The following is a 26765-nucleotide window of genomic DNA, read 5'->3' as shown; positions in this document are numbered from 1 at the left end:
GCTGGAGTGGGTACAGGGAAACTGGAGCTCGGGACCAGGCGGAGGTGGAGGAGGGGGTCCCGAGGGTGACGAGATCGGGTCAGGATCCGGGTTGGGGTCCGGTTATGGTGGCAGTGGCGGTGCCGAGTGGGTCGAGGGTGGAGCGATGCTAAGTGCCATCTGGGAGACGGAGGGGCTACAGACGGTGGGCATCGTGGTCTTGGTGTTTGCGTCCATCAAGTTGCTTCACCTGCTAGGGCTCATCAGCTTTTCAGAAGGTAAGGGTTAACTTTAACTTCAGATTTTTTATTTACTTTCCACGGACCTATATTTGCATGTTGATATTACATTAACATTTACTCCAGATTTATTTCCTGAGGTAATACTTAAAATTTCAGCTTAGACTTTGCTCTCGCACGTCTGCTTAGAGTTCACTTGCTTCTCGTACCTTTTCATGGATTTCATCTTCCTGTTATAGGTTTTATTTTGTTGTTCACCTTTGAAATGATATTTTGTTTTAAATGGTTAATTGTAATAACAACAGTCCTAATTTTCCTCATTCTGAAACATATGAATTCAATTCGAGATTCATTCTTGGAAAATTATATAGACTGATTGCTTCCTGTTTAGAATTCCCAGCAACTACAAAACGACATTAAAGCTTTTATGGTTATAATTTGTAATGCTGGAGGGTAATTGAGTTTTTCTTTTTTTTTTTTTTTTGTTGGAAAGCCAAGTTTCAAAACAAATGGGAAATAATTATTATATGAGAGAAGAAAGTCTTGGAAACTTCTTGATGCAAATTGAATTTTTATCCTTTTAGTAGTGTAGCCTTATAAGTCTTGAGAAAGCCAGTGCATGTTGGTAATAAAGGGCATAAAGTTGCTCAATAGAGCTGCATTTGTCAAGACCAAGTAAACAGTTTAGTTTTGGATGTGTTGCAGATGCCTCATTAAATAAATACAAGTGTCACTGTCATTTCTGTGGTCAGTCTCCACAATGTTTAGAACAAAACTTTATCTGCTAATTGGGATTTTTCATGAAATAGTACTTATTCAAATATACAGGAAAGCAATCATGTCAAGTGCTTAGTTGAAGCTGGGCTATGTATTTGTTTGTGGCGGCGTAATTTCAAATACACAAGGGATTTGGGTTTCATTTGGGGCTATGCATTCACAGTAACAGTTTATATGCTTCACCAAACAACAGAGGAGTCTTCTCAGCAAGCTCCACTGGCTTTAAGGCGCAGCTGACAAAATATTGATTCTTTCACGGCGGCGAGATGATGAAGTCGTCAAAGAGCGCTGAGTTACGTTGACTGTTAATGTGGCCCATGTCTGCAGGTGTGCCATAGGTTAATTACTGATTGAATACAACAACCAGAATATCTGATTTGTAATCCTTTTTCAACTGACACAGCGTCAATACTGCAATGATGGATGGGTATGTGAGTTTTCAGGCAGCGCAGAGAAAAAGGTGCATAGATTTCATATAGATATTCATTGCATTATTAGTGAATAAAACCACAGTTGAAATTAAGTTGAAGTGATTTGAATAATGCGGTCACTGTTAGGTTATGTAAACCGTTTGCACTTATGGAGATTATAATAAATTCAATCTGTTATTAATTACATTGCCAATTATTGGCCTTAAACAAATAGCCTGGTGTATGCTTCAGACAACTGCAATGTCAGCATGATCTAATCTTTAAATTACTTTTACTAATTAAATTTACATTTTTCTTTATCAATGCGACCATCAGCATTTCTTTTAGCTCTCAGGAAGCACTAATAGTTACCTCAGTATTTGATCTTTATAATGATTTTAATCAAAAGTTGGCATAAGAAATAATGGAAATACTTGAGTTGAGTCACTAATTGATAATTGTTATGTTAGTGGTGATTCAGGTATAAGGAAGTGTTCATAAAGCATAAGAATTCAATTCATTTGTTTTTATATATATTTTTACATATATATATATATATTTTAATACTTGTTATAGGCAAAAAATAGTATTATCTCAGTATTAGTTGTCAGCTCTGTTTTGTCACTATTCTACCAAAAATTAGATGTATTGCTTTATTTTGGAGGGATATTAATATTAGTTGTGGTTGTGTACATTTCATTAAATATCTTACAGATATCAGAATAGTCCTGTTATATTGAAGCATGTGTCATTGACTCCATCATAGTAAGTGTCAGGTTTTTAAGTAGGTTAATAACTGTTTTTCCTCTAATTTGCAGCTTTCATTAATTCAGTGTTTTCTGTTACCATTTGTGGATTCTTTAGGGATGGTGTGGTACAAATGCAGACTTGGCTGCACATTGATACAGTGGGACATGCTCACAGCTGAGAGCAGAGTACTCCTGTCTCATTCTGTACTCTCCGCCACCTGAGCAGCTCCTCTGGGAGTTTGAGACCTCAAAGGTTCAACTCTAAAACCTAACAGTGAGAAAGTCTGCTCACCTGGGCTCACAATTTTTATTTATAAATAAATAAAAATTAGCTCAAATTTAATGAATTCAGGATATTTATCTTATTTCTTGTTATGTAATTACTTGTTGGACCTAGATTATACTTATACCATAATATATCCCAATAAGTTTTTTGTTTTACTTACTTGGTTACTTACTTCACTGATAAATGTATATTTCTTAATTCAAGATAAATTACTGTGTGACAACTCACTTAAACCATTCAAGTTAAAATTCATATTCTGAATTCCAGTAACTTTAAGTCTAGATATCACATTTTGTATGTACAAGCATGAGTAATTGATTCATATCATTGACAGTGTTGTGTTGTACTGTAGCCTCAGCTGGCAGAACATAAGGTGAAGATGTAGGAGAATGCCCATTGCACCAGAGGAGGGTCATATCTTCACTTCTGGGACTCAGTGTTGTAATCCCCCTGTGCACACAGTGGAAGAGCTCCAGACCTAGAAAACACAGCATGGAGACTGAGCCAGGCTGGGGGAGCTAACAAGATCATTGCATCAGAGTATGCACAATCACCAAAGCATTGTACTGCGAATGTGCAGAGGAACGGCCAACCCAGGCAGACAGCGCACAACAAGATCCTTTTGATTATAAATACAACCAGACTGATGTTTCCAACTCTCCAAGAGTTCTCCCACAGCTGGAGAACTGCCAGCTATAGCCTGGGCAGTGAATGTCTAGAAATCTTTGTCTGAGATTGCATTATTTGTTGGAAATTTGGATTCCAACTTTATATGCTGGGCACTGCAGCATGACCAGTAGCTGATTTCTATTTTATTCTTGCCATAAGTGTTTTTTGAGGTGGTGCATTTCATATGAGCATGTTTTCATCATATCATACCATGGAGAGCAATTACAATATAGTGCTGAACAAAGCCTCAAAGGTTGCAGACTAATCAGTTTGTCATGCAGTGATAGATTATAGGTACCTATAGGGAGGTACCCCTGCTCCCAGCACATATGTACAGTAAAAGGTACAACATACACTCTCTGGGTAAAGACTAAAACCAAAGCCTATTATCTACGTATGTATAGCTGGCTGTGTCTATTCATTTTTTATGTTCTGTCTTTCTCTCTACCCACAAGCCATTTAGCAATTTTTGTAAACTTTTGGCGAGAAGAAACTGGTGCCATAGGAAGGAAGTTCATGATCGCCATTTATGATAATTAATTTGTACTCCTGCTTGATTATACATCTGTATCTGACAACTGAGTGGAGTTTTGCATTTTTCCATTATAAATGTTAACATCTCTTTTTTGTTTTTTCTGCCTTTGTTTTGGTGAATGTAAAATGGTTGAAGTGATTGCTAAGACCTATACATTGTTATAGATTTGCAGGGCAGAACATGAAGTTAGGTTCGACTGTGCCTTTGCTGTTAACCTTACTGTTAGTGCTGATGTCGATTTAACAAGGTTCCTGTGTTCTCTTTGTCCTTGATGGGAATTTACTGCAGGCTGAGGGTGTGAGCTCTGACTGGGAGCGCTTTTTGCTGCTGTTTTCACTTGTCGAAAGTGTTGCGAGTGCAATAACCAATTGTTAATGGCCGCAGGGACATATTCTTGAGTGTTGAGGTCAGGCCCTGGTCAAGCTCCAATTTGGTGCCATGGATCAAATGCAGGTTTGCGGAAGAGTGTCAAGTTCACTGTCAGGCAACGTGTCATGGCTGAGTGAAAAATCGACATCTGAAAAGAAGCCAGTGTCCCAAATGCCCATTGAAATTTCCATGCAAATGCAACCTTTCCGCTGGTATTTGTTGGCTCACACGTGCGATCAACCCACTCTGTCATAACCATCATTAATAGTCATGCCACGTCTTCTGAATGCTGCCACAAAGTAAACACCGCAAGTTTTAAAATGCTTTTAACTTCCTTTCGGGTATTTCCGTATTGTTTCAAAGTGGATAGTGGTAAAGGATTAGTCACACTATAGTATACACAGTGAGAGCATGTTGTTCATTTTGTTAAGTGCAGTGAGACACATGAGCAATGCTTTATGGCTGCTGCAGTTTTTTATGAGATTGTTTTTTCTTTCGATTTAGTTAAAATCGCACATCCATCATCAAAGTTGAGTCAGCGGGACTGTTTTGCCTTTTTCATCATTCCGAATGGTGCCTCTTTGCTTCTGCCCCATAATTTAATTGACTGTGGACAAATAAATGTTACCTTGCAAGTTCCTCATAGGTGCATGACCTAACTTTTTGATGGAGGATCCTTCACCTTAAAGATGTTCTTGTATTCCTGGAATGGTCCAAAGTATGGCATTAAATAGTCTGTAGTACTCAAAATACCTTGGACAAACATGCATTCTAACTATGAGCATTTCTCCACAGATCTGACCTCTAAGTTGGCCTGGTGGCATCAGTTGTGTTTCCATGAACATAGATAGGCTATGTTTATATGCTGACAGTCTGAACAGAAGACACAAAAGCAGCGCTGTGTCTTCACTTTTTATTCTGCGTTTAGATGAGCATTTTCAGAAGGAAATCTGCGTTCATACGGTGATGCAAAAGTGTGTGGAATTCCATTGGGTATGCGTGCCAGGTGGCTAGGTGGTGATGCTCAGTGGTGATGTATGTGACATAAACACATATGCGATGTGAGCAGATCTGACCAGAGTTTTGCATCTTGGGCAGTGTAGACGGAAATGCTATGGTGGAGCGTATTCAACTTTTCCACTCTGGAGGGTGTTTTCAGATTTTTGCATTTTTAAGCCCCAAAAACACCGTCACCATCTAAACGAAAGGCACTTCCGATAAAATATTTTGTCGCTTTTACCCACAAGCGTTCTCGTGTAAACAGGCCCATAGATGTTTAATGACATACTGTGGGGAATTTCAGACAAAGCAATACCATCTCATAGGAGACAAGCAGGTGGCAAATCCTCCACCAGAAATGTTACATAGTGCATCATAAAGTTTTAAAGTTTTTTTTATCCTCTGTGTAGCAAGAAATGTTATCTTCTTTGACGACTTCTCTAATTGTCAATTGTCTTTTCCGTGCACAAAAACAACTAGGCCAATTACCCCATGGCTATTCTCAATAATGCCTCTTTAGGAAGCAAAAGTGATTGATTTAACCTTTGTGTCCGAAGCAATAAGTCCTCTTTGTCTTTCTCAGGGAAACCACCTATTGAGTGAGGAGCTCCCTGATGATTTGAGTCACCAGGACAAGGACAAGTATCACTCTAGTAATCAATGTGGAGCAAAACAGTGCTGATAATAAATACTGACATATACAACTTGGCCAAGGCTTCAGTATTGACAGTTACAATGCTTAAGACTCCCGCTGGGTGAGCAGATTTTACTCCTACAGATGTCTAATTAAATGCCCCTGCCCCTCCCAAACATAGACTGTATATATAAATGGACACGGTTAGCCCACTAAATTTGAAGTGAGCCTGCTAGTTTGTAATATAAATAAATTGTAAAATAAAATAAGATATGAACAATAATAACAGACCAAGCAAGTGGCTTCTTTCTCAGAGGGTTGCTCCTACTAACATTAGCAACAGGTCTGATTGACAGCTATTACTGCTCATTACTTCAAGAGTACCTTCTGCCTTTCTCCTCTTTGACATGAAAAGCGCACTCAGATTTCCAAATAAGGAAAATGGTTGCATGTTAGTTGCTATAACTGCTACCCTCAATTAGCTTCATTTGTGTGCAGCTAAAGGGTATGGGTGACGTCGACGCTCTCTCAGTCCACATCTATAGTCTATACTTTCAACGCAGCAGAGGCTTTCACTGCACTCTTAAACTTTAGAAGCAAGTTATGAAATTTGACCACAACAGAAATTACTAAGGGCCTTATTAAGAAGAATCTGGCATACTTACAGTTATTGTTTGCAAAAGCCTTTGATACAGTATCTCTAGGGTCTTGTTTTTTTGTTTTCCGTTAAGACAAAAGAAGCGGCATTCGTGTTTGTGCCTCGTTCGTGATTTTAATTACCCAACAAAATGAATAACAATGTTGCCACTGGAATCTAGCAGTAATACATGTTGCCATGATGCCAAGGACACACTTTCTTTTGCATAATGCAGACAATGCCTTTTATTATCACGGACAATGCACAATACAGTGGTTGTTATCATAGTATTTTTAACCATTAATTTGATTAATTGGGCTCTGCTCTGATTAGGCATACTCAGACTAAGTCATATTTTATTCATTTGAACCGAGACGCTGAAATTTTGATATTATTGGATGCTTAATTTTAACACAAATTGATCTAGAAACTAAATACTGATATTCCAAATGACAAGAATCTGAATATGTCATAACTCAGAAAACTGCTTACCTCTTTTTAAAAGTACAACTTGAAAAAATCCTATCTATCGTAAATTCAGATTATTGTTTGATTATTATTATCGTATTGTTTTGACCATATGCTCAAACATTCTCAGTTTACTCAGCTTTTCTTGATTACAAAAAGACCAATGCTCTGGACTTGGATCAGTGGGGCGCACCATATTAAAGAGAAATGGGTCATTGTAAAAGCTAGCACCACTCATTATGGGTAAATATTAGATTCTGTCTCGTAAGTCTTCCCAAAACATTGTAGGAAATGAAATGGCAAGCACCTCATAAGTCACTGCGGTATTCAGTGTCAAAACTTTTAAATGAAAATGCTTGCATAACTAAGGTGTATAAATAAAAGTGTAATCAGTTCTGGAGCTACTGGGAATTTACCCAGAAATCTTATTTACCGCTGTTTGCATACGGTTGTTTGTCTTTGGTGTTGTGGTGTTTTAAATTGAATTTCATCTTTTGCTTGCGTGCCTGTGTGAATCATAACTAGTGATAACCTGCTTAACTATTGCCTGATATTTTTGATTACTTTTGACACAGGTAAACTACTGAGCAAAGAACTTCACAAGGTCTTAAGAACAATGAAATAGTGTTGTTACATGGGCATCAGTGGTGCCCGTGGTGATTGGAGCACTCAAACAGGAAGAGGGGCTTACAGCAGATACCAGGAAAAACATCAGACATCTCAGTCCAAAAAAGTGCAGTACTAGGAACAGCAAAGATACTGCAAAACTCTCAAGCTCCCAGGCCTCTGGTAGACACCGTGGAAGGTGAGGAACAAACATTACAGTCTAATAGCATAGTTGCCTAAGTCATATTTGAACATTTTCAGAAAACAAGCACATTGGTATTTTTTATTGAGATGACTTGGCAGACAGTGATTTTAGACTTTAACCAGAGTTCTGATGGCTGAGGACAAAGGCAATAAGGCAGGATGATGCAGCAGTGGTAGGAGAGTAAAGTTAGGCAGATATCACAGTTTGACTAAAAAAAAGGCCTCGGCAATTATGCTATTACGATATATTAGTAGCTTTATATAACAGAACATAAAAAGCCAGATACTTGATACTGATTTTGATTATGAAAACAAATTGTTTTTAGACAATAGAATGTAATTTTCACCGCAATATAATAGTACATTATTTAATATTACCAATTGGTGTTATAGCCTAGTTCTGATATAGATAAAGCTCATTCTAAATCTATTAGATAATTTCGATTAATATTTGTTTTTTTTTGTTTTTTTTTTATTTTGTTTTTCAAATATACAATGAAAGTTTTGTCAGTGTCAGTCTTCAAAAATACACACGTAAGTTCAAATTAAATATCTGCCAAAACTCTGGTTCAATTTTCAAATGATAAAAACTATAGCTACCACAGACTCAATTTTGCACTAATATGTTCTTTTAGATCTTGTTCTTCATCTAGTAGAATGGTTAAACACTATTTGAAGACTGATCTGGATGAATAACTATATTATACTATACTACACTACTATAATTTTAACCAAAACCAATTTTCAATTCCAAAAACCTTTCCACTGTGCTGTATATATTGTCTCCAAAAATCTAGTCTTGCTCCTTCTTGTCCTGAAAGCTTTGAACTTTGAAGACTGAATACTGTTCGCCAATCTCCATTCTTTGTGCTGTGTAATCATTATAATCACTGAAGGAAGAAAGGCCAGGGGACCTTCTGTCTAAGCTTTTCTTTGAGATTCACCATTATTGAGACACTTTCAGGTGACAAATGATTGTAATCAAAAGCGTAGACTGCATTTCCACTCGTTTTCCTATAAGTGCTGTGGCCCCTTCTCTGGTCTACTATTATGGCCGCCTCCAGAGTGCAGAAGCCTCTTCATAAAGAAGGTTGTCCCTGGAGTATTGTTTAAGCAGTCACTCTCTGTCTGTGAAAGGCTATTTATTTGATATTCATTCTAGCCTGATACATTTTCCTTATGGGTTTCAAGAATGGAGGTCTCTTATATTCAGGTGGATTGTAATTGCTAGAATGATGTGGAGGAAAGTAAGAGGTGCACTATGTCAAATGAAACACAAACGCACACCAGGGTTCTTGTAGAGGTGCAAATGAAAGGATTATTTTAAAGGTGCAATATGTAACTTTTCTCATAGAGGTTGCTCTCTCTGGCTACTTGGTATTATTGCTTGGCCTGGATTTTGCACAGTATGTCATTCAACTTCTCTCTTTTCTATTTATTCTATTGTGCTTCACTGCCTTGAAAAACACACATTCTTACTTGGAGTGTGGTCCCCTCTTCCAAACTGCAAAGATTATTCTACACAATTTGATTTATATTAATATGAAATTGGAGATTTTGATCTATTTTTGTTCCAAGAAATAAGCTTATTGTGACAATGGTCAATTAATGTATTTTTTTCTTATGGTGAGTTGGCATATTTATTTTACACCAACACTATCTCAGAATGGTAAAACAGAGTATTTCTTCTAGATTTTATTAACCCAACAAAAGTGATAATTTCTTGATTGAGACATTACCAAGGTTACATTCTTGGGATTAAATCATTAACCAGAATAAAACTAAGGTTTGCGTTGTTTGTGTATGTAGCATCCATTTTTCTAGTAATCTGATTTTCTTTTATGCCATGCCTGCCTCTGTGCGCTACAGTCCTAGTCCTTTGGTTTCTTTCTGTGGCCCTGTGGCAATAACCAACTGGAGGTAGCTTGATTTAATAACCGCATTGACATATTGCCCCGGCTGGCTGTGATCTTGCTACTTATTTGTATTTGGGCCTAGCGAAGGGAACAAATGGCAACGCCGCGCCCTCCTCCCATTGGCGGAGTGATTGATCTGATATCAAATGGTTCTTTCTCATTATGGCGACATGGAGGGGCCCGTCTTTGAGCCTGTTTTATTAACTTGGATCTGCAACGCTAACACTTGTAAACGCTGAATTCTAATCAGCAGATGTCTGCTCTCGGCTGCTTTGTTGCTCTGAATGATGGCTATTATTTGCAAGAGGCTTATAAAATGTATACAAATGGGATTTCATTAAAAAGAACCAAGGGAGAAAAAAGCATTTATCTTCCGTAAAGCGTTAAATTACATTGTTTTCTGTTATATTATTACATATTTACATATTGTGGGCATATCCGAGACATCTTCCCTAAAAATCTTTAATTCTGGGAAATTAAATATTCCATTGCAGTGTAATTTAATTATTGGAACCCTGGAAAAGAGGATATGAGCTCAACCAGAGAAATGATATCATGAATAATACATTGACCTAGCCACAGTATTTTTGCCAGTGGAGAAGTCAGGTGGGAGTTGTCAGTGTTCTTGATGTAACTAGAGAAGAGATGGTCAGTTTATTTAAAGGTCCAGTTTGTAACTTTTCTAGTGGAGGGTCCGACACCTGCTTGTATCCATGGAGATGTTGTGGCTTTGCTTGGAGTGTTCCACTATATGACATTAAACTTATCTCTATGGAGTCAAGCAGGTGCCAGATTGTGAAAAACAGAAATGTCTCCTTTACTTGTGATGTTTCCCTGAGCCGCATTATTCCCCTACAAAACAAAATGACCTTATAAAATGTTTTCCATACTTCTGATACACAGTTAACCTTTACAGAGATAAAAGAGTTTCCAATCCAAATTCAAAACACTATTGATCAGCTGGCATCACGCATGGCCAGTTTTGCCAAAGTACTATCATTTCTGCAGACTTGTATCAAAGATTAATGTTTCTGTCACTGCAAAATATAATATCTGTCTTTTTGTGTGTATCATTTAGCGTGTATTTTAAACCCGGTGCCCCTTCGGATTTCAACCTTCTCCGTTCACTAAGGTCCAAAACTGTACACTCCAACAATTATGACTTGAATATTCACAAGTTAAATATTCCCTGTTGCAACATTATAAAAGAGAGATGAAAATGTCACGCAATCTAAATTAAATCATTGCATTCCTTTTTATGCTAAGCTAAAATCCCCTTGACAGCTCTTTAAGAGTCTACATAAAGGCGCACACAAGCAGGCAGCCTGAAATGAAGAATGACTATTTGCCTTCAGGGAGCATGTTCCCTAAGGTCGAATTGTCTCTGGCTGTTAACTGTAGAAGTACAAATATAAACCATGTCCGACTTGGCATTTATGAGGGCGCATGTCTCTAGGGTTGGCGCTGCCGCTTTGTCGTCGTATTTTCTTAAACTTCCACTGTAGTATCATGGTACGTCAAGAGAATCAACGCTTTAACTCGCACTGATGGATGACTTCTGAGGCACACGGCGATGTACAGTTATCAGGCCAGAGCAGCGCATCGTATCACTCAGAAAAGATACTTGAAGAGTCATTGAAGTGAGTTGAGATTATCATGTGCCTCGAGCGATGATAAAGTCTTGCAGTGGTCAGAGAATCCAACTTTTCTTTTGAATTTAAGCGAAATGCTCCTTTTGAAGTTATATTTCCTGACTTGGATTCTTTGTATGAAATGACTTTGCACTTAACAGCATGTCGAATTGTAGTCCTGAAAGCCAAAACTTCACCAATATGAGACAGTGTATTTTAAAGATCAGAATCTCTATAATCCAGCTGCAAGTTTTTATTTTGTGAAGATTCACAGATTTTTCCTATTGCCATGTCCCAAAACAGCTCCTGAGGACATATACGCAATTTTATCAAGTTTTTATCTGTAGATATAATGTGACGTAAGCCATTTGAATACAATCTGTGCATTTAAAATACCACTACCACTATCATTTTTGATCAAGGCTAAACGGAGGCATGCTGGGTCAAAGTTCAGGGGTCTCACACACACAGCAGTAGAACCAGACTCTACACTCAGCCTAACATTATTGGTATCGACTGTTAAATTAAAAAATCTATATTGGCTGTGCCCTGTTATTGATCATGATGTTTTATTATTAACTACTTCAATCTTCAATCCAGCTTCATTTCATATGCCATGATGCTGTCAATTCAATGTTCTTTTGTCTTTTATCGATTTCTTTTGATGTAGATGACAAACTTTCCCAGTTTTTTTTTTTTTTTTTTTTCAATTTCCAACTTCTACTAACTTTCTGCTCAAAATATTCTTGCTGCCAGTTATGTTATCTTCTGACGACTACTTTATTGATCAGCTGATAATTGGTCTATGGTTTATACTTGGTTATGTTTTCAAATGTTGACCTTAAATGGCAAAATAGTGCCTGTGATGAAGCTGATATCAGAGATCAGGTTTTGGGTGGGGAGGCAGAGCAGGACTATATTAGGAGCCAGCCTTTACAGGAGATCGTATCAGGGCTGAGTTTAATCCGGGCTTTAGTTTGTCACTGACAACAGCATTGACAGCGGAGTCTTATTGATGGGAGGACTCACCTTGGGTCACATGCCAAGGTAAAGCACAGATCCTCTTCACTTCTCAAATCAATAGCAATTAGTGTTGAGTAGTGTTTACTTTTAACGCAATTATACTACTGTTTTCACCAATGTAGGTGTGTGTAGTGTGGATGTCAATTCATTTAAGTTGTTCTATTCAAAGTTATTTTTAAAAATAAGTGGTTTACATCCAGCCCCAACCAGACACCAGTTATTGCTGTAAGGAATCCTTATATCCCCGTCCATCTGTTCCAAACAGAAGTACTTTATTCTCTTCTAGTGTGACTGACGAGTGAAAATCACAAATAAATGTCCTTTACCATTTTCATGTAAGAGCCACTGCATGCTGTCTGCATCTAACCATAAAGTGTTTTTACCTATCACAAATCAGAAATTAATGCTGGTGTGCTGTTAGCATGCTAGTTGCTGTTGGCAGTAATGTAATGCCCAAACGTCTCCTGGACTCCCAAAGTTGTAAAAGCTATTTAGAAGCTCACGTTGAATAATTAGGATGCTTGGAATGCATTATGAAAATGAGAAATAAGTCTGGAAGACTGCAAACTATTTAAAATGCACTTGCTCAGTTGGCACATTTTTAAGACAATATAAATCAGGTACTGCTTAAACTTGTTTTGCGTATATAGCACATACTGCTTACAGACAGCTAAATTGTCCCAGAGAAAATTCTTGGTATAATAGCTCTTCTTTGTATTACTGATTTAAAACACTTTGAATGGAATATGGATTTTCTATTCACAACGAATTCTAGCTTTACTTTGAAAAGAAAATGTCAAAACATTATCTCTTTCAAAGAGAAAAAAAAACAAAATGACAACTTTGTGAAGGGCAGACTAATGCTAGTAAAAACAAAAGCACCTTTGCCTAAACTTTTTCATTATTTAGAAGGGTGTCGCTGTCCGCATTACCTGGTCGGAGCATTAAGTGAAACCCAGAGAGGTCACAGAGACCCACTTAATTAGCCTTTGCTTGCCACTCACTGTACGACCGTTAATGAAGCTTTGGTGGCGTGTAAACTTTTGCACGGTAAGGTGTTCTCCCTCTGAGTCGTGGCCTATTTTCCCACTCATATGTAGCAGTGAACTAAAACGTCTGCCTTAAAAAACCTACCTTACAATAGGTTTGATTTACATTAGTTTGACTTTGATAAATAACTAGACAATCTGATAAGTTCCAAAGGCAGTTTCTGTTCTCTGTCTACCTTTTACTAAACAGTTTTGTGCTGAAAGATGTTCTGTTTAATCTTTCTGGTTGAGGGGCTCTACCAGAGAGTCTGCCATCTGCATGTGTCCATTGAGTCCATATGATTACTTTGTCAGAAATATTCACATTGTGCCATTAGAAATATCCATGTTTATCACATGCAGATGACACCACCAGTCCAACTTACAGGCCAGAGGCAAGCTCGTTCACCATAAAAATGCATTTTCACAATAATAACTGTACTTGAAAGATGAATCAGTTTTATGCGTACAGTGCCAAGCTTTAATTTTTCAAGCTAAGCAATAACATCTCCATGGAGACAAGCAGGCAGCTGACCCCCGCACCAGAAAAGTTACATAGTGCACCTTTATTCACAAAAATTGCATACTTGGTTCTTTAATGCATAGTTGTAGTTGTAGAGTTGCACACTCTGACTAAGTTGGTCTGTCCCATGTGGAGCACTATAGCCCCTTATTGCTTAGTCCTTAACTCTGCGTACATAGAGCATAAGAAAGAAGGCGCAGACTCAGCAACTGCACACTTCATCAAACTGTACACTTCAGCAGCAGGGCCCACCGAGACCATATTGATCGGAAGCACGCAGTCTTGGTTGAGAGATGATGCACGACTTTGGATATAGATTTATCAAATATTAATTCCTCTGTTTTTGTATTGCATCGATTGAAAATAATTGACTTCATCTTATACCTGAAATCTTTTAATGGTGATTGATCTGGGCATCTTGGGGCATTTTTGTGATGAAGATCCAGTGCAGTAGACCGTTAAATGACCAGTCTATGAAGCTAGTTAGACTCAGTCCTCTGGTATTTACATTTTGCTGAGGCTTTTTTATGTTTTATACCCGTCTCAATCTCATTTGCTTGTATCCCCACAGGGTAAAACATATCCACAGCAGCTTTGTTACTCCTGGGTTGTCATGAATTACATTTCTGATGAGCTGTACTCTCAGCTGTGACATGCTATTATAAGAGCAGTTTACTGGCTGTTTTCCAGGAAGGCAAAAGGACATTGGCATGGCTTGTTTGTGTGTGCACGTGAACCATCTGGAATTCCATAGTACAATGTTTGATACTCAGTATAATGGGATTTCACGGCAACAACATTGAACTGAAAAAAAAAAAAAAAGTATTGTCAATGTTACTTCGATTAAGATTATAATAATTAAATGGCCTGTACCTGATTTTAAATTATTCTTATGAATCTGTTTCATCTAATCCATTTTACATAGAATTTTCTAGGATAATAACTGACACAGAAGCTCCTGACGAGGTCAACTTTTTTCATCAATCAGGTAAAAAAAAAAAAAGTAAAAAACAACTGCCTGATATTGTCCCAGACACTTGATTGTCTGTCATGGTACATTCAAGACAAGCATGCAAACAATGCAAACAAAGTAAACAAAGTATGGTCCTGTCGCAGACAATTGTTTCTATGTCATGGTGCATAATCACAGTGGCAGACAGGACTAGGTGGCTAAAAGTTCAATCTAAAACATGTTGATTTGAAATCAGGTACTAGTGCTTTAAATATTAGTAAATAAAAACATCTACATACAGTCTTCCAGTGACAGGGCATCAGGCTTTATATATGTCAGTTTATCATACATATTTGCTCATTACATGTCAAAGGGCTCTTTGACATTTAAAAAAAACTGGAAGTCCATAATAACAATAATATGTAAAATACTTGAATAAACGTGGTCCACAAATGTAACAAATGAGGTTGTACGTCTATAAGCCATTCTGTGTTACAGTCTATTCTTGACTGGAACCCATGTTGCATTTTTCCTCAGACTAGCACTTAAATTACTATATTAATGAATTGTATTGCTCTCCACCATCTTGCTTTTACTACAGCATCCTAACCTTTTGACCTTTTTGGTTGCGTACCCAGCATGAGACCTCCCTCCAAATGCAAACACACAGCAAACCGTCAGCTTCACTTTGTCAATGCACCCAAAGGCCAAACATTAACAAGACAGCCATGACGGGACGCTCTTTCCCTGCCTGATTACTGCCTCTGTCACTCACGCTTGGCATTATTCCTTTTCAAAGATGTTTTTTTTTTATACTCTACAACATCAACAACATGCTTTCTTCTATTGGTGACAAACTAGATGGGAATGCGTCATCTTTTGTCACAAAATGGTAAACATAGCACTGTCCTTGGGCGCTAGAAAGAATGACTGTACAGTACGTTAATGGCTGCAGCTCGCTGTCATAGTTAATATATCGTAGTAACAAAGGCAACATCTGTGTGATCTAGTGTTTGGCACTGGATACATGGACATGTCCTCTCCCCTCGCTGTTAAAGGTGGGTGTCAAACAGCTAACGAGAATAGATGAAAAGTCAATGCAGCTAACAAATCAAAATGTATTGTGTCATTACCAAGGGCAGAGAAAACAGTTTTTCACTTCTACCTCATCAAGTAAACTTTAGTTCACCAAAGTGTAAGAGGTAAGCTTTGAAGTTAAATATAATCACAAGTTACTGTTCATAAATCATTACTGCTTATTTTAAATGTACTTTGCAGATGAAGTATTTGCTACCTTTATATAGCTGTTTATACTGTATAGCTGTACTTAAACGCATTACTCACTTTGACTATGACAAAGCTGGAATTCCTGTCTGGAGCGAGGGAGTTGTGGGTGAAATGCCCAGGCCAAATTACATTGTATATATTTATAAGTGTCTGTCAGTCTTCTTAAGTGAATGCCCAGTCTTCACTCTAGGATTGTAAAAAATCTGCCTTGAGACTGAAGTATCGCTAATCAAAACTAGATACTCATTTGAACAAGCATCTATAAATCCCATAAAGACCTCTATGATAACATTCAAGAAGGTACAATATTTTTTTGGTTGAAAATCACATTCTTTTGTTGCATCAAAATCAGTGTGGACTATAAAGATCAAGTTTGAAGTTTTAGCAGTGACAACTCTAGCTCACTCCTTTTGTCTAGCTCAGTGTTTCAGCAATAAAATCTACTCACAAAACTCAAAACAAGAAAAAAACATGCATAGGTCACATATTTTGTAGACCACATACATGCGCATCTTTTGCAATGCAAGTTGAGCTTATTACAACATTATTTTACAATTATTTTTAATTGAACACTTCAGGCTTGGCCTTAGGAAATGCCCACGTAAATTTTTTTACAAACTTGCTGAGCGCACTGCTTTCACTTAATTTTGTGTCTTAATTTTAGTAGGGTAAAATAAACCGTAGGCTTTAATGAAGAATGGTTAGCGGCTATTAAGAACTCCTCTTAGCCCCCTGTGCTGCCGTCACAACTTTCAATAAAAAATTAAGAATAGCCTCTAGCAAGACAGGAAATGGGCTAGGGTGCTTTTTGGCTAGAGTTTGTATGTAGTACTAAATCACGTTCATGCTGCCGGTTATGACACAGGACAGTTTGTTCCTCCCTTTATTGTGGCCATTGATTTAAAACCCAAGTCCAGAGCACTTTAATTTACCAGTCGTATATCAGGATGGCTGCAGACTGGACCAAAGTTCAGCTGGGCGGTCTGTTTGGCTATGTGTGAAAAGGGATGACTTCAGATGACAGATAGAGTGACACTGGTGAGGTTACAGCCACCATATCATATTTAGGGCCTGTCTTTTACACTGATGGTCTGCAGTGCACTTGGATCTTCGTGAATAAGTAATGTAACCCACTGAACTACTTGTCCCAAACATGAGGCTAGGAGTGCCATATTTGGGCAACCTTGAACCTCTAGTGCACAGCTGTAGGCTTACATGCAATAGCACTCTGATGTCCTCTACATTATTCCTACAAAGATCAAGACAGGATAATGGTTTAAATACATTTCTTGCAGCATTTGTAGATCTGTAGACTTAGAATAACACAAACATTATTAGTCCATGAGGGAAATTATCTGGACACAGTAGCTCACACATAATATATTATAATAACAAAGAACAAAAATTAAAATGGTAATAATAATAAATCAAAATAAGAAGCAAAAATAGCAAGAGACTGGTCAAATAAGGCATAATTATACAGATGTAAGAGAACTACTATTGACTGTTACTGGTAGTTAGAAATCTAATCGCAATCACAATACAATTAGATAATTTCCCAAAATTGTGCAGCCCTAATGCAGACAAAAACGTGATACTTTTTATTGATCATACTAACAAAACCTCCAACCAGCCAAGAAACAAAACTTTGCTTCTAAACTTTGAAAAGAGAAAGATAACAACATGTTTCACGTTCCATATTCGAATCTTCCTTACAGACATATACTTTGGTAGACTCATGTTTATCTAAAAACCTTATATTTAGCGTTGTTGTCGTGACGATTCCTCCTTTAGCTCTGTTTGTTTTGTCCCTCGTGGCCCTCTGCATGTCCAGCTACCAGAATGTGCCAATGTCGCTGTTGCTCCGGTAACCCCTCAGCTGTATTTCCCAGGTTACCCTGTGATTGTGCACAAGCGCGGAGTGAGAGCGCGTCTCCGGAGGCTCTTTCCCTGCTCCACAGCCAAAAAGCCGTCCTCCAGTAATCAAAGCAAGTGTCTCATCCAAAGCTTTGTATTTGTGTCTGTTGTTGTTGTTGTTGTCACTTCTGTTATCATTATCAGTATGAAGCTATAGCCAAAAGGGTTTTAGTTTTCATTTTGGATATTTTTTCTTGTACAATATTATGGTCTCGAATGTGAATTACATTTTTTTCTCTTCTTCATAGAACTGTTGGTGGGTGGGTTATATTAGGCAGCTATTGGTGATTTTTTTCCACTAAAAGTTAAAACTTGAAATTGGGAAAATGAAAATAATTTATCAACATTGAGCAGGGCCAAATTTTGTTATGGCTAGACTACTAGGTTAGAGTATCTCCAAATCTCGTATAAGTCTTGATTTAAGTGTGCATGACCTCTCACTTGTCCTGGTTTGATCCTGATTTCATTCTAATTTCATTCTGATGTAGACTTGGTTTGGTCCTTCTCTAGTTTAGGTTTAGTTTTGGTAGAGCCTGTATAAGAGACATTGTACAGCTGCAAAAATTTAAGCATGTTTAGATCAGTGCATCTCACGTCAGGAAGAAGAAAACATTTCGTCAGAACCACTATCAATCGTGGACAAATAGTACCCTCGCCTTCAGTCGCCTACATACGAGAGCAAACGTTTTAGTCGCGTCTCCAAAGTGACTCCCGGGACACGCAGCAAGTGTCCGTCCGTATTTCGTGCTGCGCTCACCTGCGTCATGAGGCAGTCCGCTCCTATATCCTCCTCGTCTTTAACAGTGATGTCCGTGTTATAGATCAGTGTGACAGAAATCATGTATAATGCTACAGCAGTATCAACTCCTCTGTATATTTGGTACGCCGCCTTATATGATGCTAACAAAGCTCGCTGGTTCACTGAAGCAGCATTCAAAAAGCGGGATGATTGTTGGCAATATTCGGCATGTTTTTGCTGAAAAAACTCAAGTGGCTGATCAGCATGATTGGGGTGTAATGTCTTTTAAGTGACGCCATCATTTATTTGGCTTCATGCTGTCCACTGCCAACATTTTTAGACACAGTAGCCACAGTGAAGCCGAGCTCTACATATGATTTACATACAGTTTGTTCTCTGTACTTCATATCTCCTGCTCTGTGCTGTGCATGTGTTTGCCCGGTGCATAAACCCCAACACTATAGCACTAATACTCCCTGTGCACACTCTGACAATGAGAGCATCACTGCCAACTACTGTAGTGGATGTGTAATTAGACTGTATTCTAGTACGGCAAAAGAAAAGCATGTTCCCCGAGGTCACACACGCGGTGATCATAATGTTTTTCATTGGTTTCAATTTCTGTTACTACCCAACATTTTGTTTTGAATTGTTCATTCCTAAGGCAACTGTAATTTTTTTTTTTTTCATCACATCTAAAACTCATGGCTACCTGATCAAGTTTAGCATGTTTAGTAAACCACTTGTGTGCTTTTATTTACACTAATTAACATCACCTAACCACTTGACTACACACCAGCAGGTTAATTGTCGTCTATTAGGAGAGGTGGTCTTTGGCTTAGGGCCCACAGAAGAGCAGCGCGGGGGATAATGAGGCAATTGAACACAGTGTCACACCTCGGATCTATGAAGGGCCTGCTCCAACTGGACAAGTCCTACAGCCCAGTGCGAGACGGGGTCAGACAGCAGCTGGCTTCATTACAGGCCATTACCCAGCTCCATGGAGTTCAGCCACCCTCATCAGCAAGAACAATGGCTCTGTTTGGGAAACTTTGGTAAACGTAATGAACGTGGCTGCTTAAAAGAGAGACAGCGAGTTTGTAGAAGTCTGCCTCTAAGTGGTACCAGCAGGATCTAAAATGTTGTAATTGGATAAACGCTTTGATCAATACGTCCTAAGGGTATTTGTGATCATAACAGAAAAGAGAATACAGGCAATTTTCAGAGTGACTGGACAGTTTAATCTGCCTTTTCACTTATGAAGATAATGATCTTAAGTGCTTGTCTGTAGATTTGTTTTTGTACGAGATCCTAATACTTAGAGTTTTTGCCTGTACTGTGCTGTCTTCTCTTGGTTTGATCCTGTTTTGAGCCTAGTTTAGTCCTGATGTAGACTTGGTTTGGTTCAAGTCCCGGTTTAGCATTGGTCTATTACAGATTTTGTTCAAGTTTTGCTAGCAATTTTGTTCTGGTGTGTGTGCAAATGAACAAACCTTAACTCTCTAAAATGTATTTATTTCCTTCAATTATTTCCAAAATTCTGACCTTCACCCTATCTCCTTGCAGATAGTGTCGAGGATGAACTTGAACTGTCTACGGTCCGCCATCGTCCCGAGGGCCTGGAGCAACTTGAGGCTCAGACACGATTTTCTCGCAAAGAGCTACAGATTCTCTACCGCGGCTTCAAGAATGTAAGTCGGTACTGCAATCTACAAGGTTTTAATGGTTTAAACTTTACAGTACATAACGTCAACAACCAAGTTTTCAAATGAGTTAAAATTGAGGTTCATCATGGTTGTTTGTTAATTCTTTCTTCTTATAGAATCTTAACACACATTAGTTGAAAGTTGGAGTGGGTTATAGTGACAAAATATATATGTAGCTATAATTCTTTCAGACAATTTTCAGACAATATATTGGCAGAAATGTGCTTAAATGTGCCTGTAAATGTCGTGGTTAAGGTGCATGTATTCCACAAATGATGAAGGGAAAGTAAAGTGGAGAAATACCACTTTAATTTGTACATTTTTTAATTTTTTCAAAACAAATTTTAATTTCATGGCAATGTATCTCTACATGAATCTCCCACTTATCACAGTCTATATATGATTTATACATTGCAATGAATGCAGGAGTAGATTTAGAAGTCTGGCATGAAGGGTTAATCTGGCAAGCTCTACAGTAAATATTCTCCCAACATCTACGATGTTTACATTTCATTGGCTTTGTTACATTATTAAACATGACCAGTCTTTGTTTTTCCCTTTGATCAGTTTGATGTATGCTTTTTACAACACGGAGATAGCAGAGCTCTTGCTTCTCCTACACAATTTCTAACACTGCAGTCATCATATTTTTCTTACTTGTGCTGCAACAAAAAATCCTATATTCATGCAACATTGTTTTGTCAAATCATCAGTATTTTTATTCTACACATAACATTTGGCTTGACGTTTGAGGGCAGGGCCTTACATAATTTCTATGGGAGATTCACAGTTTGTGAAAGAAGTATCCAAACCTATGATTCATGATGGTTCCACAAAGTTGTCATATTATATTGTTTACTGCTAAAATCCCTCTTAACTTAGAACTATCCTGGGTCTTGTGTTGAGTAATGGCACCACTTTCTGAACTGTTAACAAAAAGTAATTTAACTTTTGTTTATTTATGCTAACAGAGAAGATGTCAAACCCAGTAATTACAGAGATGTTAACCATAAACCTGCAGTCTGAGAGTTAAACAATAAATTGTCTTATATATAGGTCACTTTTCAAAGCCAGAAAAGTACATTGATATTTAGTATTAAGGTCATGCAGTCCTTATATCACCCTGGCTCTATGAGGTGTAATGAGATGACCCAGAATTAACACAACCCAAATTGTCTGGCAGTGAGAGAGCAGAGCAGCAGTCCTGTGGTAGTGGAACTCCCATGATGCATCAGTGTTCCTGCCGTGTCCTCGCGCAAAGCCAGCCTATTAGTCGGCCTCCACTAGAGACGCACAGAGAGAGCTAAGGAGCGCGCTAACGAGGGCTGTAATTTGTGCCACACATTGAACTGATTGCTCTGCTCTGGGAGACTGTGAAAAGGCATTCTTATAGAGTAACTCAGCCGTATTGTCTAAAGGAGGTCTTCTCAACGTGTGGTACGGGGACTGCTGACTGAGTATGCGCCAATATGTGATGTCAACTGCAACCAGAGCACAGACTGAAAGCAGCATCTCTCTCCTTAGTCACTGTTTATTCCACAGTAAGTTCTACATTGCTGATTGAATTAGTTTTAGTTAATAGAGGTGTAATGATATCCAAATGTCATGATACGATATCATCACGATATGAACCTCATGGTACCTCATGGTATTTATTGCAATATCGTGGGGTAGCTCACGATGTGGTGGGAAGACTCACGATTAGCAATGTAACAATATCAAAATCTCTCGCTACGATATTTTAAACGATCTACATCTCACAGTATGATATTCATTGTGATATTTTTTGGAGGCTTAAAAAATTGTGAATATGCTACTTTTTCCTCTTAAAATGCCTTGACAAGACTTAATTCAAAGAACTAAGACTTAAAAGTGTTTAGAACTGTTATTTCTTCATGTAGTCTACACTGAAATGGAGGAAAGGATCATGGTCTATGTAGTTCCCTCTGTGTTTTTTTAGCTGCACCATAACTCTTAATTTAAGCAAACAGACTTGTAATTTGATATATTGTGATGGTTCACGATATTATTGTGAGAACTTTGACGATACGATATCACAATATTTCAGTTATAGTTACATCTCTACTGGTTAAAGATCCTATATTCTACAATTGGATGTAGTTACCTCATCAAAAACATACCCAGAGTTATGTTTGGTTTCATTCACACGTTTCAATAATCCTTTGTTATTAGTCTATCAACATCCCCAAAGATAAAAATGTTCTGTTCTACCTTGTGATGTCTTGTAGAGGTAGTTTTTAAGTTCTTTTTACCTTTAGTTCAGAAGAGATTGTCAGTTCCAGGGCTGAAATCCTTCTAATGATTATAGTGAGGTGTATGGAGTTTAAAACCACAGTGGAGCACTTTCTGTGTTACTACATGACATCACAAGGTGGAACTGAGTGTTTTCCTTTTAAGAGAGGAAGATGATGATAAAACAACATTATAAGAGATCAGAAAATAGTGTAATCTAGGCCCTTTTATGCTCTCCTTTAGTCTTTGTTATGAGTTAGAATTAGTTTTTTTTTTTTTTTTACTGTATTACATCTTGTTTATTTTATCCCATAGAAACGTCACACTAGATACAGTATATCATATTTCCCAGTTGTACTTCTTAGTGTGTTTAGTTTGAGAATCACTGAAATGAATACCATCACTATTATGCAATGGATCCAGTGAAGAGAGTGCACTTTGTAGTGACTAGCTCTGCACTGGTTGCCGCATGTGATCAGTTTACATGACCATATTTAACCAAGTGTCCTCTCAGACACATGCAGCGATAAAAACACTTGCAGGCTACATTTTCCATTCACTCAGCTCCACAGATGGTCTTTACTACCTTTGTTTGGATTACATCTGCTGACATAAAGAGACTGTGGATGCTATGACGTACTGAGGCATGAGCAGATAACAAGAAACAAACCATATTTTTGTATTCTTTTTTATGTTGTTGGAGCTGCACAGTTAGCAAACTTCTCAAATGGTTAAATTATGAATTATTCATGTTACCTCATCAAAAACATACCCGGAGTTGTGTTTTGTTTCTTTCAGAAATGTTTGAGTAACACTGCATTGTTAGTCTGTCTACATCTCCAAAGCTTAAATGCTCTGTTCCACCTTGTGATGTCATGAAGTGGTTGTTTTCAAGTTACCAGCTACTTTTTGACATAGAGACTGCAATTCCAGTGCTGAATTTATCCAAATGAGTGAAGGTGTATGAAGTTTTAAAACACAGTAGAACACTTCCTGTATTACCATATGACATCACAAGGTGGAGTGTTTTCAGTCTGAGAGAATAACTAAATATGCAGGTTGTGTGTTAAACATGTTTGAATGAAACAAAAGACAACTCCAAATATGTTTTTGAGGAAACAGCATGATAACATTGATCAGAAATGAGCTCAATATGGGCACTTTAAGATACCAAGTATTTAGAAATGAATGGAATGTGAACAACAAAATATAATTTCGTCTTTATATAGGGGAAAAACTTGCTCACAGTGTTTGGAAATTTATGGGAATCTTGTATCTTCTTGTGTCATCTCTCAAGTGTTAATGCTCCTAGACCTGTTTAAAATGTGCACATAATGCAACATAATCCTCAAATTTTTTGTCCAGGTATGACTAAACTATGCTTTGTATCATAAATTAGGTATTCAGCAGTTTGTCCTCATAACACCAGCAAGATGAAATAGTAAATAGAACTGAGTTGACTAGATTTTTGGAACAGTTCATCTCTGTATATGAGGGGCATTTAGCATTAGCAGTGCAGCTAACTGGAGTGTTACCACTGATCTAAAAATGTATGTCTTAGTGTAAATCTACTCTAGTTATAACCTTACCAGTTTGAATACACTTACTGCTGTTTGTACATTTGTGACATTATTGAGCAACTAAAATGAAATCCTGATTTGGGGTTAATAAAGTCCTACTATTTTAATTACTTGCCTTAGTGGGTGTCTAAAAGTAGTTCAGTAATTCAAAATAATTCTAGTAAAGAGATTTCATAATTATAAAATTATTCTCTTCGGCATTAGAAGACGAAGCAAGCTGTGAATAGTCTTGCAATTGCTTTGCTAAACCTTCAGGCATTTTTCATTACTATTTAATTCAGCAGTTTACTGTTTTCAAATCCCTACTGGCCAATAACAAAATGACAAGACATTCTAAAAAGAAATTATGTCTGCTATTAAGCTGCAAACGACAATATGTCACCTCCAGTATTACAAATTGTCTGCATTAAGTTCCCAGAGTGTATAAATGTGGAAAAAGTACTTTTTGTTACATGTGGCGATGGCAAGTGGGTTGGAAAATACAGTTGTTCTCCTAAAAAGGCACAGCCAGACCCTGACCCTGAAGGCGGACTTTTAAGTTCTCACAATTAATTGGAGCCGATGTGAGTTTTGCCCCACTGTCCTTGTGCGCATCGTTTTAAAGGGAGTGGGACTGTTCTAATGCGCCTGGATGCATGGGGTCATTTGTATTGGCAACTGATTTCAGGCCTCATTTACACAAGATGTGCTCAGAGTGCAGAGTAAATCAAGCAAGATGTCCAAAAGAGGCAAAGAGGCAAATATGAGATGCTGGTCATAATATTATTTCCACATGCATTACGGATAAGTTTTGAGGTGTAATTTAGGGCAAACTGATATATTGAAATTCAGCTGCAAAAGCCCATCACTGTTTATCAAGGAGTAAAATGTCACTTTTCCGGTGGAGGGTACATTTACATTTGTCTCTATGGGGATGTTATTGCTCACTCTGGAATGTTCCACAGCATGATTTTAAAGGAGACAAACCCACAGGCCAAGTTACATAAATTGACACAAATGGACAATGTTAACTTAGTCTACAATTCTGTCCTCTGTCCTTTCTGTTTGTGTAGAAATACGTTGTTTGTATAGTCCTTTTTAAGTCCTGGTTTAGCTCTAGTTTAGACCTAGAATAGTTATTTTTTAGACCTGGTTTAGATTTGTTGGGAAAAGCTTGAGATCCACTGGGTTAATCCACCTGTCAATCCTCCCCCTCCTCTCTGAAATTGGAGAGACAGGATACAGTTCCAGACTCGCTTGTCTTGTAAAGTTTTGTCAAAGCATGTGGCTCTGGACAGGTAAACTCTGTGCATGCATGTTAGAAATGTGTCATTATGAGTCTTTTCATAGGGCCAATGCAACTTTTATCTAACTGCAACTATAAATGAACCCAGTAAAATAATATGTATGTAATTTTCAGACTATAAGCCGCTACTTTTTTCTCACACTTTGAACCCTGCAGCTTATACAACGATGTGGCTAATATATGGATGGATTATCTGTTTGGCACATTGTCCATTCATATATACGGTCTATGGTTTGGCAACACAGAGGATGCACCCACAGCCTGAGTGCAGAAAACGCCGATGTCTGTGCGATTCACGCATGGATCTAGGGTTAACATGAAGTTGCAACTCTTAGTGCACTGACAACATCACTAGTTAAACAGTTTATCACCGTGTGATAAAATAAGTTATGATGCTAAATGAACATTAGTGAGGGGGATTCGTGCTTCCCGTGTGCGTTAAATGCAGATGATTGTGTAAATGACAAGGAGAAATGTCTCAAACTTCAGTAGCTGGACATCTACTCATACCTGATCAATACAATTAACCTAGCCCCCGGGAGAGTCTGAAATCTGCTGAAATCCAACAAGATACTGACATGATACAGACAGGACAGAGACTCTTTCTGCAGGAGACATGCGCAGTAGAGCGTGGGGAGAGAAGGCGGTGATGCGCTGAGGAAGATTCTAGTTTGATTGTGTTTTGAACAGTTATTTTGCGCTTCATGCACACACCCTCCTCATGGAAAACACATGAAAAAATGCAGATGATGCAGTTTTTAAAATAAAGGCAATTGATCTGGCTGTCAGAGAAGGAAATAGAGCTGCTGCATGTGAGCTCGGCATCAGTGAGTCGATGGTGAGACTTTGGCGACGGACAGCGTGACGAACTGACTCAATGCAAAAAGATGACAAAAGCTTTCAGAGGCAATAAAAACAGACGGCCCGAACTTGAAAACGTTCTTGAAGACATGGACACCTCCAGCTTATATTCAGGTGCCACCTATATGTGTACAGTTTTAAAATTGAGTTAACATGTAGTTGATAAGGCTTATATTCAGGTGTGTTCAATAGTCTGGAAATTCTGGTAAATGAAATCATTTTCTTGTTTATAAGTATTAGCTGATGGTTTTGTTCTAGATCTTGGAACCTGATGCCACTTTGTCTTTCTCATTGTTCGCAGGCTAAAAGGAAAACATGGCTTTAATGGCCGTAAGTCTGTTTGTTTGTATATTTCAGCTGGTGGCATTATAGCATAAAACCCAGTGACCCTATCCTGCAATGATACATACAGTAATACTTTCTCATTGTTCACAGAGCAGAGCAGCTCCTCAGGCATTAGATTAACATCTTCCTGTTTCTGCCCCATTATGACAGGACCAATG

At 38.0% G+C, this 26765-nt stretch overlaps 1 protein-coding gene across 1 annotated transcript in view; it reads left to right on the top strand.

The window, feature by feature from the left end:
- The window catches only part of kcnip4a (potassium voltage-gated channel interacting protein 4a), a 150810-nt gene that overhangs the window by 108060 nt on the left and 15985 nt on the right, over nucleotides 1–26765 (top strand). Inside the window, exon 2 of the mRNA XM_055156347.1 lies at nucleotides 20144–20268. Within this exon, the coding sequence (XP_055012322.1) occupies nucleotides 20144–20268 (125 nt within the window). The remainder of the gene's footprint in view (nucleotides 1–20143; nucleotides 20269–26765) is intronic.

This window comes from Boleophthalmus pectinirostris, unplaced genomic scaffold (genome assembly GCF_026225935.1).
Source record: "Boleophthalmus pectinirostris isolate CB_2022bp ecotype Guang Dong unplaced genomic scaffold, ASM2622593v1 HiC_scaffold_20, whole genome shotgun sequence".
Classification (NCBI taxonomy): domain Eukaryota; kingdom Metazoa; phylum Chordata; class Actinopteri; order Gobiiformes; family Gobiidae; genus Boleophthalmus; species Boleophthalmus pectinirostris.
This window is presented reverse-complemented; position numbering and strand designations above follow the sequence as displayed.